Source organism: Spinacia oleracea, chromosome 6, assembly GCF_020520425.1.
Source record: "Spinacia oleracea cultivar Varoflay chromosome 6, BTI_SOV_V1, whole genome shotgun sequence".
Taxonomy (NCBI): Eukaryota; Viridiplantae; Streptophyta; class Magnoliopsida; order Caryophyllales; family Amaranthaceae; genus Spinacia; species Spinacia oleracea.
This window is the reverse complement of record NC_079492.1, coordinates 150,964,648-150,981,509: the sequence shown is the minus strand read 5'-3', so window position 1 is coordinate 150,981,509 and position 16,862 is coordinate 150,964,648. Positions and strand designations below refer to the sequence as shown.

At 33.2% G+C, this 16,862-nt stretch overlaps 1 protein-coding gene and 1 non-coding gene across 2 annotated transcripts; both read left to right on the top strand.

Annotated features, from left to right (window-relative positions):
- The first annotated feature begins 8,895 nt into the window (after positions 1–8,895).
- Positions 8,896–8,967, top strand: TRNAD-GUC (transfer RNA aspartic acid (anticodon GUC)). Its single transcript has one exon. It is a non-coding gene; the product is annotated as a tRNA-Asp (tRNA).
- A 625-nt stretch (positions 8,968–9,592) lies between these two features.
- LOC110795234 (thylakoid lumenal protein TL20.3, chloroplastic) lies at positions 9,593–11,556 on the top strand. The gene is made up of 7 exons (XM_022000236.2): positions 9,593–9,880; positions 10,001–10,166; positions 10,264–10,293; positions 10,579–10,685; positions 10,767–10,801; positions 11,018–11,146; positions 11,239–11,556. Exons 1-7 carry the CDS (start codon positions 9,745–9,747, stop codon positions 11,428–11,430), a joined length of 795 nt encoding a protein of 264 aa, XP_021855928.1. The 5' UTR covers positions 9,593–9,744; the 3' UTR covers positions 11,431–11,556.
- The last annotated feature ends 5,306 nt before the right edge of the window (positions 11,557–16,862 follow it).

The window sequence follows — 16,862 nt, the reverse complement described above, 5'->3', positions numbered from 1 at the left end:
AACTCCTCGTTTACTTTCCATTTTAGACAATGACCACTTAGGAGTAACCCTCGTGCGGATTGGCTACTAATGTACCATTCTTCTTACCTTATTAAAAAAAAATATAAGTAACGTATGTGAAGTACGGAATACATACTTGTTTAGATACGGAGGGAGTACCATTACAATTTACAAGTCGAGAAAAGTGAAACTTATAATGAGACTAGATGGGATTCATACATAGACGATCGACATGTTGAATGGAAATGGAGAGCATAGGGATTGTAGTCCGGCCGTAAGGATTGATAATCCGATGATCGACTCCGATCCATAGGCATACACGAAGCAGAAGCGGCAGATATGGGAGAGGAGTTAGAAAGGGACATTTGCATATTGTTTTGATCATTCACTTGTTGCTGTCATACTTAATACACCTTGTCATCTTCTTGTGCTTCTTTTTCCCCCCTCTCTTTTTTTTTTTGTTTTTTTGCTAGCTTTTCATTCTTGTTATTTTTTTTACATATATTTTTAATTCTAGAATTATATAGGGGGTGAAAAACTATGGGTTTGGTAAGGTCAACCCACTTTAAGGGCTAAATATAAAAACTCAACATAAGTACAACAAAATTTTGATATGTTAATCTTATTTTCACTCATTTAAGGAAAAATAAGTTAGATTAGTTCAACAAATACTGGTGGGTTGGAAAAATATAATAGCTAAAATATGTTTTAATAAGTTCAATTTAAGTTCAGATAAGATAAATTCAGAAAAAATAAGTGAAAATCAGATCAATAAAACGCACCTTGAGCTAGTAATTAAGTACTACGTAGTTCTCCTTTTTTGATAGGAGGGAAATGTTCCTCCTCCCCTTCCTTGCCTCTACTAGCTTGTTATCCAATTAAAGCATAAATGCTTGCATCGATCACACTCTATGACAATCCCTGATGATATCTAAAATCATGGTCTAATAATTGCAATTTGCGAGGGCGTAGAACTGTCAACTGTATAGATAAATTCAGATGCATCAAACTGCACACATAGCAACCAAAGGTAGCAGACATGAGCTAACAAATGCAGAACCCTATTCATATTATTGAACTAAACTCGTTGACTTGCTATTGGTTACATTGAGTTTTGATTAGTGTAGTTTGTTTTTCAGATCATCAACTAACTTATGAATGAATTATGTACTTTTTTTTCTAATACTATCAAACTAGATTGCATTACATTAGGGTTTTCCAAGACATTAATTCATAATATATCACTTGAATAATAAATAAATTAAACACAAATAACCTTGAGACATTTAATTGGTGTATCAAGAATTCAAGATTCATGTAATGTCAAAGACATTCATGATCAATTGTATCATGCCTAAATTACAACCAAATCAAGATGTCAACTATCTTAGTTGGTAAAGTCTTGAAAAAGTGGTACGTCACTACGTTGGTATCCAATAATTGAGATCGAATCATGTCTACATTATTTGTTGTCTTGCTCTTAGTGACGTTCTCTACACCAAGAAAAACAACCAAATTTGCAATTTTTACCGTGTGGTAAAAATCGTATTATACTCTACCGTGTGGTAAAAAGTACTCATATTTTGCTTATGTTAGAAAATACTTGTACTTTGTGTCACTTTCTAATTTCTATTATAAGAGCCAACTACTTAGTTGAATCAAAGTTATTACTTCGTATTCTTTTAACTTATTCATTTAAAATTAAACATTTTCATTGTTAATTTCTTGTGAGTCATCGATCATTTTTTTCAGAAATGTGAATCATGCAAAGTGTGCATTTAAATCTAGTTCTCATAAACCGTAACCCAACTTTAATTCGTAGTTTAGATTAATTACTCTTATATATTAAAAAAAAATGGTACTGTAACCAAATTAAATGGGTGGATCAGAAACCGTTTGATGCGGGCCATAGGGCTTTAGATAGGGCAGCAAAATCCCGCGGATAATAAGCCTACATCCCATTTTAAACCTCCGTATCCGTCTCCGCCTCGCCTGGGCTATTTTACAGATTTTCCAATTTTATATTTTTACATTTTTTTTTATATATTTTTGGTTTTGAAATTTACTTTTTACTTTTTACTTTTTACGATTTGACCACTCAATCACTTCCTACTTTTGCATGCAGATGTGAATTTAAGTCAGCAAAGCCAAATATCTGCCTGCCTGTCTCACCTTTGTCCTATTGATTCTTTCCTATTGCTTTTTAATTAAACAAATTTAATATTAAATGAAATATTGTTACATTTTTTTATTAAAATACTTTGCCTATAGCTCTTTTTTTTTTGAAGTTAAGAAACAATTAGCTAATTTCTTTTGAAAGTTAAATGACACTTTAAGGGATTGTTGGGTTTTTCTTGCAAATCAATTCCAAACAAACCTATCCTATTTTTAAATTTTCATAATCATAACACTTGTAATGGTACATAGGTACTCAATTGAAATTATGGTTCAGTCATAAATAAATTTACCACTCTACATTAAAACTACGTTACGTAATTATATTTACCTTATTTTAGAAAAAAAATATGTTCAAATCAGTTCAGTTAAATTTAGATAATTAAATTCAGAAAAATAAGGCTACTAAAGTTAAATCTAGATTACGGGATTAAAAGATTCCATTGATTTAATTTTGACCCTTTAATTTTCCGTGTAAGTAATCAAAAAATTAAGAAAATAATGAAGAAATGGATATGGACAAAATCATAAATCTACAAGCAATATATGGATTTAAACTTGATCTCCTTCCTATATGATCATTCTAAATATGCCATTGCACATTCTTAGTACTTGTTTGATTTACATAATAATTAAAATAATTAAACCCTACACGAGTAGACCTAATTGAGAGGCTTTTGGTAAAGTCATAGTTCCATAATACGGAGTACTAGTAATAGTTTAACCACTTTCTCCTCCATGGCCAGGGATTCATATATCTGAAAGTGCATATATGTTTGTACATTATTTGCCCCACAATTAAAAACAGCCATAGCCCAAGGCCACTTGACCACCAAATGAAAATTGAGTCTAACATTAATCGTTTTCTTGAATGCTGTCAATAAGTGGTCCTCTTTTTAGCTTATTAGGACGATCGATCTATGTGGGACATTAAAATATAATTAGATTTGATTTTAATATGTGTTGTCTAATCACATGCCAAATTTAATGTTGCTAAAAGTTATAAACAAGACTACCCAACAAATTCCATGCTCAAATTTCAAGGGACACCCAACATATATAGGACAAACATCATTTCTACAGCTAGCTAGTTTTTAATTAAATATTCAAATCTACGACCTTAAGGCAAGTAAGTAGAACTAAAGATGTCTATGAGCCAGACCGGTATGTGCTTCGGACTGAGCCACCGTGTATTTGGGCCTAAATGGGACCGATCTATGCAAAGCCACTTGTTACCTATGATGCATGGATACTTCAAAATATGACACAAGCCGTTTACAAAACGTGTCGAACACGCGATCTCGGATACTCCGACACACTTTCGGGCTTATTACCCTATGATATTAAACTTTGATTCTTGTTTTCGTGTTTCCCCATATCTTTGTATCCGTATCCGTGTCCCGTGCCTGTGGAACCTAGCTTGTTACATGTCGTGCCAAGACTTTTTAAAAAGTGTGGCCCAAACACGGTGCAAGCTTACGTGCCTTCATGTCGGTTGGATTGTACCATCGCGTCTAAGCCTAATGTCACTCAAGTCAATGTGATTTATAGTGTTGTGCGGACTGTGTCGTGCCTTGTCGTACTTTTCCCAAAATGTTCGACTCGTGTCACCGGGTCTTGCCGTGCTTGGACCATCCCGATCCAGTGCCATCTTTAATAGAACTAGAGTTTAAAATGGTGTAATTATTTAAAAACGGAGGTAGTATATACTAATGTGATGCCAATGTTATTCAAAATAAAAGACTTGAATAAAAGCTTCTTCACCCTTTAAGGACAGTCAAAATGATATTTCCAAATACCACTACAAGAATTTGTATCTTTAACGACAACCTAATTACGACGGGTCAAAAATCCCGTCGCAAAAGCCTTTTGCGATGGGGCTAACAACCAAACAATGACGGGAATAACCGTCGCAAATGTCTTTTACGACGGGTTTACGACAAATTTACGACGGGATTTCTATCAACGACGGCCCCCTTTTATGACGGGTTCGCGACAGGAAATCCCGTCGTTAATCAACGATTATTGGCCTTTCGCGACGGGATTTCCCGTCGTTAATAGTACAATTTCTTGTAGTGTACATTGACAAAAAAGTTAATAAAACATGTAATCAGCCTGATTAAACTCTTTTTCTGATGAAGTTCTATAGGAATACAAGATTAGTCAACCCTAGTCTTAATTAGGGTTCCTTTTTAATTTTTCAAGTTTTCCTTTTTTAGATAAGTAGGTTAAAAAAAACAAAACAAGGTGTGAAAGAGTATGATTTTGACTTGAACTTTTACAGTGGAGTATATGGTTATGGCAAAATACAGCTAATAAGATTGGTATATATTCTGACAACCTAAGAAAAATAGGGATTGTTTGGCTTTTGGAGAACATAGATGTAAAAGTTTTGATATTTTGATCAGCTTCTTTTATCAGATAGATTATTATAGAATAATACATTTCTGTCATTTTTGAAGAATTTGGTGCATGCAATTACAAATTAAATGTGAATTGATTCTTCCATATAATAAAGTGCAATCCATACAATTACGTTACTGGAGTTTAATTGATGAATATGAATCATATACCATGACCTTTTTCAATTCAAGTCTTTCAATTTGTACCTTCATTATTCTCCCACTTATACATGTTGCTAATAAAATTCGAATTCATCTCCATATCAATGAGGAGAAAAGGGATTTTCATTTTCATATATACCTTGATCGATGATATATATAGCCCATATACCACGGAGTACATTATTATATTCTCGCTTTTAAATGATTTTCATCTTGTTTAGATTCCTTTTATTTATGCTCAGTACGTTCACTTCACTTTATGAAAATTTAATCAGAAAAAACAAAAGGTCCAATCTATTCAAATCAATACATATAAAAATGGCCTATTAGAATACTATGTACTTTAGTTTTGTTGTTTAGTAAACTCATTAAAAATCATTATTGTAGTTTAGGAGGTTAGCCAATTAATTAAGCTATCTGAATTTGTTACATATATACATATTTTTTTTTAATATAGGTAAGAAAAAAGGATCCTATTGAACCAGTACATAGTATAGGTTAACCAGCTCATCTACGCAGGTCTTCGTTCGAGCCACTCCCAAGCATTTGTTACATACTTGTACGTATTTCAATAGCGAATTTTTTTTTTAATTTTTATAAAGGTAAGAAAAAAGGACTTAGGTTCCCCTTCGCACAAGGGTGAAGTTTCAATAGCGAATTGATCCAGGTATAATGGTAAAGCTAAGGAGTACTCCGTAATACTTACATTTACCATTTTTTTTCTTAAACTTATCGGTATTTATTATTCTTTTGGAACTTAATTTATCTAAACTTATTTTTTCCACAGATAAGTAAAAATGAGGTTAAAAAAAAGTTAATTAAAGTACACGGTACTTGTGACTTTGTGAGTTGTAACCGTTGATTCTAGGAAGCTAGTCTGTAAGAGATAAACTTTATCAAAAAGTAGTGGAAGTACACAATAGTTATTGTCCAGGTCTCCCGAATCCACCATAACATTATGTTCCTCACATAGGGAGCTAATTCTAATTAAAAATTACTACGTATGTAGGAATTATTAATCGAAGTTCTCAATATAAAATACAGTAGTAACGCTAATTACTCTATAATTTGTTTTGTAGGGTAGTCGACTAGTCGGTTTTGATAAGCTAATGATAGCGACTCAAGATTAAAACAGAATTCAATTTGCTGACAATGGAACAGCAGCATGCATGCATCCCTACTTCCCTATAATTTGTCACTACCTCTAAATTAACCCCCTTCTTTAACACTAATTATACATTATTATCACTTTGGACATTACTCTCATTTCTACACCGCATTAGCTACTCATATCAATTTCAAAATAATATAAAGTGAGATCATATTTGATTTGTCTCAATTAGTACTTTACAGATATTAACGATCAAATGCATGTTGTACATGATAGAGTTATGAGAAAGTTTGAGTATATTGATGCTTATGAGGGAGTATTTATACAACCCTCAGAATATTACAAACACATTACTGAATATAAATAAGAAGATTACAATTAACTACTCCGTATATAGGGTAGTAAATACATTAGAATAAATTATATACTATATTAAGTTATTCTGATTGATTGATATCAATCAATTAATATATTCTAAGTATATAATCAAAGAGATGATATCTCCTTGATATATTATCTTTAATACACCCCCGCAAGATGTACTGCAGACTTTGCCAAAAAAAGAAGAAGATGTACTGCAGAAAGGAAAGTCCAATCTTGGAAACATGAGGACGTGATGACCGCTTGAAGGGTGGTTTCTTTGAGGAGTCAAGGAGCGCCCAATGATGTTGATGATGAACTTGCATAATTTATTTTTTCCTTGAAAAAATAGAACTTAAAAAGTGTAACTATTATTTCGAAACAAAAGAAGTATGCTAATCTTTGGTTCTTTGGTTGGTCGAATCCTATTAATGTTGATGTGATCAAATCTATCATTTATTGTAAGCGTTAAGTTTAATTTGTCTTGTTTTTTCGCATGCTTGGTTACCTCATGTAATAGTTTATATGTCGACAAATCAAGCAAAAGTACAAAAACGTAACCAATTGGCATCACATTATTATTATTATGCTTTCTAGATTAACACAAGGAAATTAAATGAGAATCTATGTATCATGTATGAGACTAAATATGGATATATATAGAGGAAATGGAGATAATGAGAATATATATCTAATATCTTAGCTTGTTGTCTGAAAGCAGAGCCACAAGTATGTTAAGCATATCCCCGCATACGTTTGAGGCTTCGAATGAAAATTCTAAGCACATACTTGGCCTTTACGCTTGATGCCAACATATTATTAATATTTTTTGTTCCTTACACAAAATACAATTTTTAAAAAAGAATGTCAAATAATTGTGAGAAAACTAAGCCAAAACAGGATCTTTTACCAAAGTGGCTACTCTTACAATTTTATTTACCAAAATGGCTATATTTTAATTTTATTTCCCAAAACTAGCTATTATTTTGATTTTAAACTAGCTATTTTTTAATTTTGATTTTAAAGTAAAACCAATGAACCGGTCTAAGTTTTTATTTTTATACGGAACCACTTTGAGCTTTTTCAAAATAGTGAACCGGTTTGATTTTTTTTTTAATAGTGAACCGGTTTGATATTTTTTTTTTAAAAGAGTGAACCGGTTTGAGTTTTTTTTAATAGTGAACCGGATTGATATTTTTTTTTAAAACAACCGGTTTGAGTTTTTTTAATAGTGAACCAGTTTGGTTTGAGTATTTAAAAAACAAAATATTAAACTGCTTTGGGTTTTAAATAGCTTCAATTGTCTACTTGAGCATATTTAAAATTGTACCTTCTTTCGTTCATTACCCTATTTATTTCATTTATTTTTTTCTTTAATATCGAGTTCTACCGGGAATACATGTTGTTTTGGACGAAAATTAGGGACAATGGTTAGTTATGGAGTTCTCATATTTAAGTTTACGAAGTTCTTAAATTTAAGTTTAAAGTTTTTAATGTTTATTAAATTTTTTTAGTCAGAAATAAAAAAAATATAAAACCGCCTTAAAAAAACCGGTTTACTATACATATATATTAAAAAAAAAAAAAAAAACCAAACCAGTTTAATGCTTTTTTTTTTGTCTGGAAATGAAAATAGTCATTTTGGTAAATAAATAGTACGGAGTAGCTAGTTTGGGAAATAGAATTCAAAAGTAGCCATTATGGTAAATTTTTTTAAAAGTAGCCAGTTTGGTAAAAGATCCGCCAAAACATGAGTTTAATTTATTACTCATATGGGTTAATCACAAAGGATTTTGTTTTTTTCATTTAATTCAAGAAACTATGTAGCATATAATTGAGGTTTATTATTTGTGCTCCATAACTAACCGCACAGGTATTTCCCGTCAGCTTTGCAGGTCAGACTAATTGGAAGTGAGGGGGGATTATAGGGAAATCCTCATCCCCAAGGCCCCAAAGAGCCCCTAGTGGGGTTTGATCCAAAACCTTGAGGTTATGTGGTTAAACCTTTATCACTAGGCCAAGTACTCCGACATATTTATACTACGTATATTGTAACTTTGTAACTATATATTGAAAGGCAGAAAGCTAAGGTCATGAGTCCTTTTTATATTTTACACTACAAGAATTTGTATCTTTAACGACAACCTAATTACGACGGGTCAAAAATCCCGTCGCAAAAGCCTTTTGCGACCGGGCTAACAACCAAAGAATGACGGGAATAACCGTCGCAAATGTCTTTTACGACGGGTTTATGACGGATTTACGACGGGATTTTCTATTAACGACGGCCCCCTTTTATGACGGGTTCGCGACAGGAAATCCCGTCGTTAATCAACGATTATTGGCCTTTCGCGACGGGATTTCCCGTCGTTAATAATACAATTTCTTGTAGTGTTAGTTGGTAAGATGAATATTAAAGGCTTATGACTTAGGATCAAATCTCATTTACATTAGTTATTACGCTCTTAAGACTCTCTCTACCAAAAGAAGTATCACTAAATTAGCAAGACTGCATTAGAAAAAATAAAAAAAAGATATCTTGAGTAATAACAACAAGGCCCCTAATCGTGAATAATGTGACAAGCTTAGAAACTTAACAAAAGAAATTTCCATTATACATGGCATCAAGCAGATTTTAAAAATATACAGAGAAAAATACTTTGTCTGTAAGAATCTTACAACAAAGTCGTTGTAGTATAGTGGTAAGTATTCCCGCCTGTCACGCGGGTGACCCGGGTTCGATCCCCGGCAACGGCGTATATTTTTTTGCATTTAAAGTTGAAGACGTGCTAAGTAATTGATTTGTGTTTTTCAAGCGTCTTTCAAACTTTAAACGTAAAAATAAAAATGTAGCAATATGAGCTTCACTTTAAATAGTGCAACCGACAGATTATGGCATTTTAGGCCTTTTAGCAAATGAAATACCACTTTGCTCAAATTGTGGACTGTATTTAACAGCTGCTTAACACTATTAAGAGCATAGATGGCCCTATTCGTTCTGAGGTTTCATTATGTTCGTGGAGATTCGAACCTAAGATCTATCGTTCACATATCATCGGTTTTAATCAATAGGTCATATCTCATAGAACCATAATGAAATTTATGGATAAAAAAAAAGATTTTCTTGGTAATATTATTAGCATAATTAGGCCATGAGAGAAGAAGCCTAGTCTATAAGCCCAAATGGCTAAATCCTGCAACAATTTTAGACATTTAAGCCCATTGCACTTTCTTTTTAAGACTGGAAAGCCCAATGAACTTCATTAGAATTTACAGTAGAACATTATTAATGAGTACGGAGTAATTGACTAATTGCAAAGTGAAAAAAAACAAAGAAAAAAAGGAAAAACAAAAAGAAATGGGAGGAGTGGTAAAACGTGTCTTCATCTTATCCAATCATAATCCTAAGCCTAAACAAAAGATAGTGTTTGGAGTTTGGAGGGAAAATTAAGCCTTCATCTGTAATCTCTCTTCAATCTGTCTCAAACTCAGTTCTAAATCACAAAGTTTGAGTTTAATCCCAACTTAAGTAAAATGGCAACTTGTTCATTTTCATTATTACCACTCAAATCAAGTAATTTAACCAAATTTCCTCGCAAAAATTCAAATTCCTCAACTCCAATTATTTGCCAACTGGAACCCAGAAACCCCAAGAATGCACTTTTATCAGGTTGGTTTTACATTTCTGCTGTCATAATTTATTCAATTGTTTATTTTTGAATTGGAATTTAATTAATTCAATTAAATTAAAAGAGAATTTGATATAAATTGGGTGGTAATGGTAATGCAGAGTCAAAGAGGTTAAGGGCATGGATTTCCACAGCATTGGCAGCTGCTGCAGTTGTGAGCTTCACCACAAATTTCCCTGCTTTGGCTGATTTGAATAAGTTTGAAGCTGAAATGCGTGGCGAATTTGGGATTGGCTCTGCTGCTCAATATGGTTCTGCTGATTTAAAGTCTGCCTTTCTTCCATTGTTTACTGTTTTTTCAAACAATTTTCGAATAGTTTAAATTTTGATTTTGATCTTCCCTCTTCTTTTTGGTTGGATTCAGGAAAGCTGTTCATGTCAATGAAAATTTCAGGTAAAAATCTGATCTTTCTGTTTCTCAATACATAAAATTCCGTGTTTATGAACAACAATCACATTACTAGTTCAAATTACACTATTATCGATCATTATTATTGTTATTATTACTCCGTATTTCTTAGTGAGAACATGTTATGTATGTAGTTGTTGTGATGTTGAAAAGATTTTGGGATTTTTTCTGTGATTGTAAATTTGTAACATAAGATTAGAAAGACACTTATATTAGACAGCAAAACTGGGAAAAAAATGTGATGATGGTGTTATACTGTTAACTATGCAGAAGGGCAAATTTCACATCAGCAGATATGAGGGAATCAGATTTCAGTGGTTCAACATTCAATGGTGCATACCTTGAGAAAGCTGTTGCTTACAAAGCCAATTTCTCTGGTATATATGCCTACATTACTACTTCATTAAATTACTAATTGTTGGATTTTGATAAACTGATGTAATTCTGCCAATTTCCAGGTGCTGATTTTAGTGATACGCTGATGGATCGCATGGTAAGTTACTGTTTTACACTCTTACTGAAGATTTACTACAGCCTATCTAGGTAGTTTATATGTCAGATTGTTCTGTTTCAGAAATATTGTTGATTATATAAGCAAATCTTGTCAACTATTGGACTATCCAGTTCTCAGTTTCATTGATTAGAGATTAGTTTTGGCAAGGAAAAGGCTTGTTGCTTAATACTCAAGCATGTTGTCCTCAAATTTCAGGTCTTAAATGAAGCGAATCTTACTAATGCTGTTCTTGTAAGATCAGTCCTTACTCGAAGTGACCTTACTGGTGCTCTTATTCAAGGTGCTGATTTTAGTGATGCTGTTCTCGACTATCCTCAGAAACTGGTAATTACATACATTAATTACCCTTTTACATACATTAGTTACCTGTTTATGGTATTGAAAGTTGTTAAGTTTCATCTGTATGTCATGGACAGGCTCTTTGTAAGTATGCAAGTGGAACGAATTCAATAACAGGAGTAAGCACAAGAGTAAGCTTAGGTTGTGGAAACAAAAGAAGAAATGCATATGGTAGTCCTTCTTCTCCCTTACTAAGCTCTCCTCCTCAACAGCTACTTGACCGCGATGGATTCTGTGACCCTGCTACTGGTCTCTGTGATGCCAAATAGCCTGGTAATTTGCAGCAATTACATGACCAACGGTTCTGTTTTACCATGTACATATAGTTTGCTTTGTTAGAAAACCAAATATTTATATGAATCAAAGTTGACATAATCGTGTTTGATATTTTACAATTTGTTGATACTTAAAACTAATGTTGTCAATATAAAACAGATGGACTTGAAACTACTAATTTCCTTTACCAAAATAGTCACGAATGTGCTTTACATAATACATATCAAAAACTACAATAATCATGAATTTAATCAGAGTCTTGAATTAAGGTTAATTAACACATGATCTACCCTTTTTGAGATGCCCTTTGCTGTTCTTCTTAGGGTAAAACTGAGGAGCCATCAATGCCAAAACAATCCTTCCTCGATCATCTTCTTCCCCAATTAATTCTTGGTCTTTGATCACATTCAACAGGAAAATCAAGATCTTCTGTACTCTTTTCCTGAACTTGATTAACAGCATCAGTTCCATCACAAACATCAGATATCTTCCTCTTCTTTAACAGTGGTTCATCATCTTCTGGAATCATGTATTCAGTTCTATCATTATGTCTTCCACACCCAACAGGGAAATCACGAACAGCAGAAATCTTCCTCCTTTTTAACAGAGGTTTATCAACTTCTACAGAACCAGTCCTGTCGAATTCTTCATCTTGTTCATCATCAGTAGTACTCATAAATTTGTTGTCTTTTAAAGTTAAGTCTTCCTCCTTATCACCTCCATCATCATTATCATAACAGTAATAAAACCCAGCAAAAGGAGAGAAACATCCAAATTCTTCATCTTCTTCATCATCACTACTCATAAATTTATTGTCTTTCAAAGTTAAGTCTTCCTCCTCATATTCAAACTGTTCATCTTGTTCATCAATACTGATAGAACCACCGTAAACCAATTCTTGATAACCAGAAACATTACTATCTTCAGCCAAAGAATCGCCGTACCCATCAAGATTATCCATCAGAGAATCTACAACTTCATTAGAATCACCGTCGTCTTCCCTGTCAAAATAAACGCCTGGAAAAGGTTCATCGTGATCGAATTCATCGTCATCGTCGTGAAAAAAGACGTTTTGTAAGGGTTCCTTGTGAACATAATCGGAATTACGATTTGATTGAGGATCAACTGATGTTTGTTCGTTGAGAAGTTCGAAATCGGAAAGGTATTCGGGTTCTTCTTCATCATCGGAAACATTGAAACTACAGGCTGCCATGTTTATTTGGTTTTTTCTGGAGATCGATCGAATTGGTAGGGCTTATCACGTTTATGGTTTGTTGATGTGAAAGTATGAAAGAACTATGCTCAATTGTTAGGGTTTATATAAGGTTACAGAGCTGTCAATTACAAGTATAAACAAAGTCCTTGTTCCCCAAGGTTATACAGCTGTCAACAAATAAACAAAGTCCTAAAACCTTTCCTAAACTATACTCTAAATTGCGCACCATAAAAATATCCCCTACTTAACACTTACACTGGTTTAAAATTAACACTTACAGAAGGATCAATAAACATATTACTATTGATAAAGTTGACAACTAAAAAATTGCCTCATTATATTAAAAAATTACTCCCTATTTCTAAATGATTTTCCTTTTTTAACGGTGCACATCTTTAATCATATATAATACCAAGTATCTTTTATTTTTATTTTGTATTAGTAACAACTATGGAGATGTACGGATTATAGGATCATATGGGATTATTTTTTATAATATATTGATCCAAAAGGTCCATTTTTTCCCCCCCAAGGTCCATTTTTTCCCCCCTCCAATTGGTCCTTCACCTAATAAAAGCCCCAAAAGAGATAATTAATGGTAAGGGAGAAAACTTGGTACAATATTGTTACGTTAATTCTTAGTAGAGTTGGATATTCCACATGTAAAGGGAGGAGTAAGGAAATTCATGGATAGTGAATTGGTAAGTTTGTGCAACGAGTTCATAGGTGCTAGTACGGATTTCTTTAAGTTTTATATGTGACCAGCCACACCGTGTGGCGTTTCACACTTATAAATAAACTCAATGCATTGATTAATAGAATTTAAAAGTAACCCTATCATAGAAAATAAAGTAACACCAGCATAGAAAGTCTAGTAATATCAGTTTATACAAGGAACCTTTAATATGAAACTGTAATAAAAACAAGAAAGGTAACAACGAATAAAATGTATAAGTAATCCCAACATAGTAACAACGTAATACCAGTCTATATAAGGAACCTCTAACCTGAAATTGAAGAAATTGCAGTAGAACAAGAAAAGTAACAGCGAATACAATGTACTCAGTCAATAACCTTCTGCATAATAGTTGTGTGTAAGGGAATTGCGCTCGCGCGTCACACTCACACCATCAAGTTGATGGTGTGGCTGGTCACACAGGAGACGCGTTGTACAGATTTACCCACAACCGAGTTAGAGTGGGCCAGGGCTAATTTTGTGAAATACCCACAAGTACAAGCCCAACTTGTTAATGAGATCAAACGAGTTTTTGGGCCCAAGCCAAGGTCCAATATCCTATAGGAAGATTTGGATGAGATGCCCATTTTGAAGGCTACTAAGTTGGTTTGGCATTTCGAGTGGAAAGCTATGGACGGTGAAGTTGTAGATTTGGATGAGAAGGAAGTGTTTACAATTATGATGAAGAATCCTTTGAGGGCCCAAATTTCATCTAGAGCTACCTAAATCGATCATGAGACTCTTCTTCATGCTTCATACTTGTCGTTTGTTTGTCCATTAAGTCTTAGTTTATTGGTTAAGATTAACATTTAATAATCATAATTTGTACTTGTATTTACATTTCAGGTTTTGTATGTCACCTTTTTCTGTGTAGGAAAAACGATTCAATAGTCATTCCACATTTACAATAGAAATTGAATATAATAAATTGAATAAAAAATATATATATATTATTTCATCAAAAATACGGTCGTTAATAATATCTTATACTGTAGCAGTAGGATATCTCTCGCACATATCATTGAATTATATAATCTTTTTGAAGAGACGGTATAACAATTTGTTGTAGCTGCAATTCTGCAAAGATGATTTCTATCTGATTTATCTAAGTCGATTATTAGATCTTGCACTGTGTTGGGTTGTTCGAAGAGGAATTTAACTGATTCAAGGCATATTCTATCAACATACGGGAAAACACGTAGGGTAAGAATGTCAAAGCTAAGAAACAAAAAGTAAGGAAGAATATAGTGTGTGGGTTATGGCTGCACCTCGAGCACAAGTTGTAGAGAATGTGCCCTCTAAACCTATCACCTTACTGTTTTATAAATGTAAATGATGACGGCCTGATATGTAATATCCCATCTCAATAATTATAGATGTTTCCATTAAGGTTTCTTCATACATTAATCATTTGGTATTTCATTTAGCTTGTTCTACTTAATTGTACATGTACTCCTCTTTGTTTGTAATATACGATCCATACTTTGTTGATGGGTGTATAATTCTAAGACGGATCGAAAAATCAAGATTCCTAATCAACTAATCATTTCTACGTATTTTTTTTCTCTCCCATAGGCCATAGTATGTACTACGTATGTAGTACTATTAGAACTTTTGTGTACATTAAAGTTAAAAACTTTTATATGTGCTTCCTATATTAATTTTATGACACATACGTGGTATAATAATTTAACAAAGAATCGCAGTAGTATCCTAACAAAATTACTTTCACGAGATACAACGTAACTTACACGTGGGTTTCAACTTCTAAGTCTTTCAGATACAACTTACAAGTGGGTTCCAACTTCCAAGTCTTTCAACTTATGTATTTATTATGTTGATGTGTTAACGACGATTCGATGAAATACTTAATTTCTTTTTATAGTATGTGTGTTTTCATGTAATGAAAAATAAGTATGATAGTATGATCTTAACAAAGAGGAGATCGAGTTTAGTCTACTTCCAATCCCAAGTTCCCAACTTAAAGAAAATACTCCGTAGCGTTAATACCGCTCATCTTCTCCGGTACACTTAGTATATGGGAAAACTTACATACGTGTTACATAGTATACATGGATACGAGTAACAAAACATCCAGAAATCGTTAAACACATTATTACACATACATATATAATTAGATATAACTATATAAGAACATGTATGCGTTCAACGGAGTACAAATTGGCAAGTACTCTGTACAAAATAGATAAGAATTGAATATATAGCATAAAGTAAAATAATGGACCCAAATAAAGGTTTGAATTGAAGAAAGATCAAAAATGAAAAAATTGAGAAGGCAGTCACATGGAGTTGCTACTTGCTACTACACATGTTTAATATCTAATGATAACATCTTTCTTAGTCCGCAAACCAACATTCATTCTAATTCAACACTTGAAGTAACTCCTAATTCTTTAACACTCCTCTTTTATCATCAATTACTCTCCTTAACTTTCTATGCCCTTAACTTCCGTTGAAGTCCAAACGGACTGCATGGAAGTGATTCATATTTTGAAAAACCCGACATCTGCTAGAATGGAAGTGGTCTCGATTTCAAAAGATATCCTTTCCCTTATTTATAGCTTTGATTATTTCTGTTGTTCTAAAGTTCCTAGGTCTGTTGTTGCTAGGGCTCATTTTTTAGCCTCCAAGGCTAGAAAAGCAGTCTAGTTTTTTGTATTGTCATTACCAAAAAAAAAAAAAAAAAAAAAAAAAAAAACTTTCTATGCCCTCCTATACCAATAGTGTCCTACGTAGTAATACCATACTTATTGGCTTATTGCTGTGTTTTTAGGTTACTACTTTTTCTTATCTTAATTAATTAATCACCGTTTCATTTCAGGGTAATATTAATATATACTTGTATAAACCAAACATTGCATGTTCCCCTCTTCTATATACCCCATGAGGCCATATATGACTATGTTGCGTCGAGGCTTTATGTTGGCTAAAGCATGGCATGGCCTCGGCCTGAAATTCCAAATTTCTCTGTTAAATACACTATAAGATCGAATTTGTATTTTTAATGACAACATAATACGACAGGTCAAAAGTCTTTTGCGACGGGGCTAACAACCAAACAAAGCTGGGAACAACCGTCGCAAATGTCTTTTACGACGGGTTAACGACGGAATTTTCCATTAACGACGGCCGCCTTTTATGACGGATTCGCGGCAGGAAATCCCGTCATTATTAATCAACTATTAATGGCCTTTAGCGAGAGGATTTCCCGTCGTTAATGGTGCAATATCTTGTAGTAGTGATAAAAACCTATTAAGCTAGTATATATGGAGTATTAAATAGATTTATTTACTCTGTACTAGTCTAGCCCCCTTTAGTCACCTTAATATTCGAGTCTGGCTTTGGCTTTGATTTCATAAGCATTATGTACAATTGAAATATCGAGGTCGGAATTTACTGGATGTTGTATATATGCACCACCGGTGATGCGACCATTACGATGACTTTATATA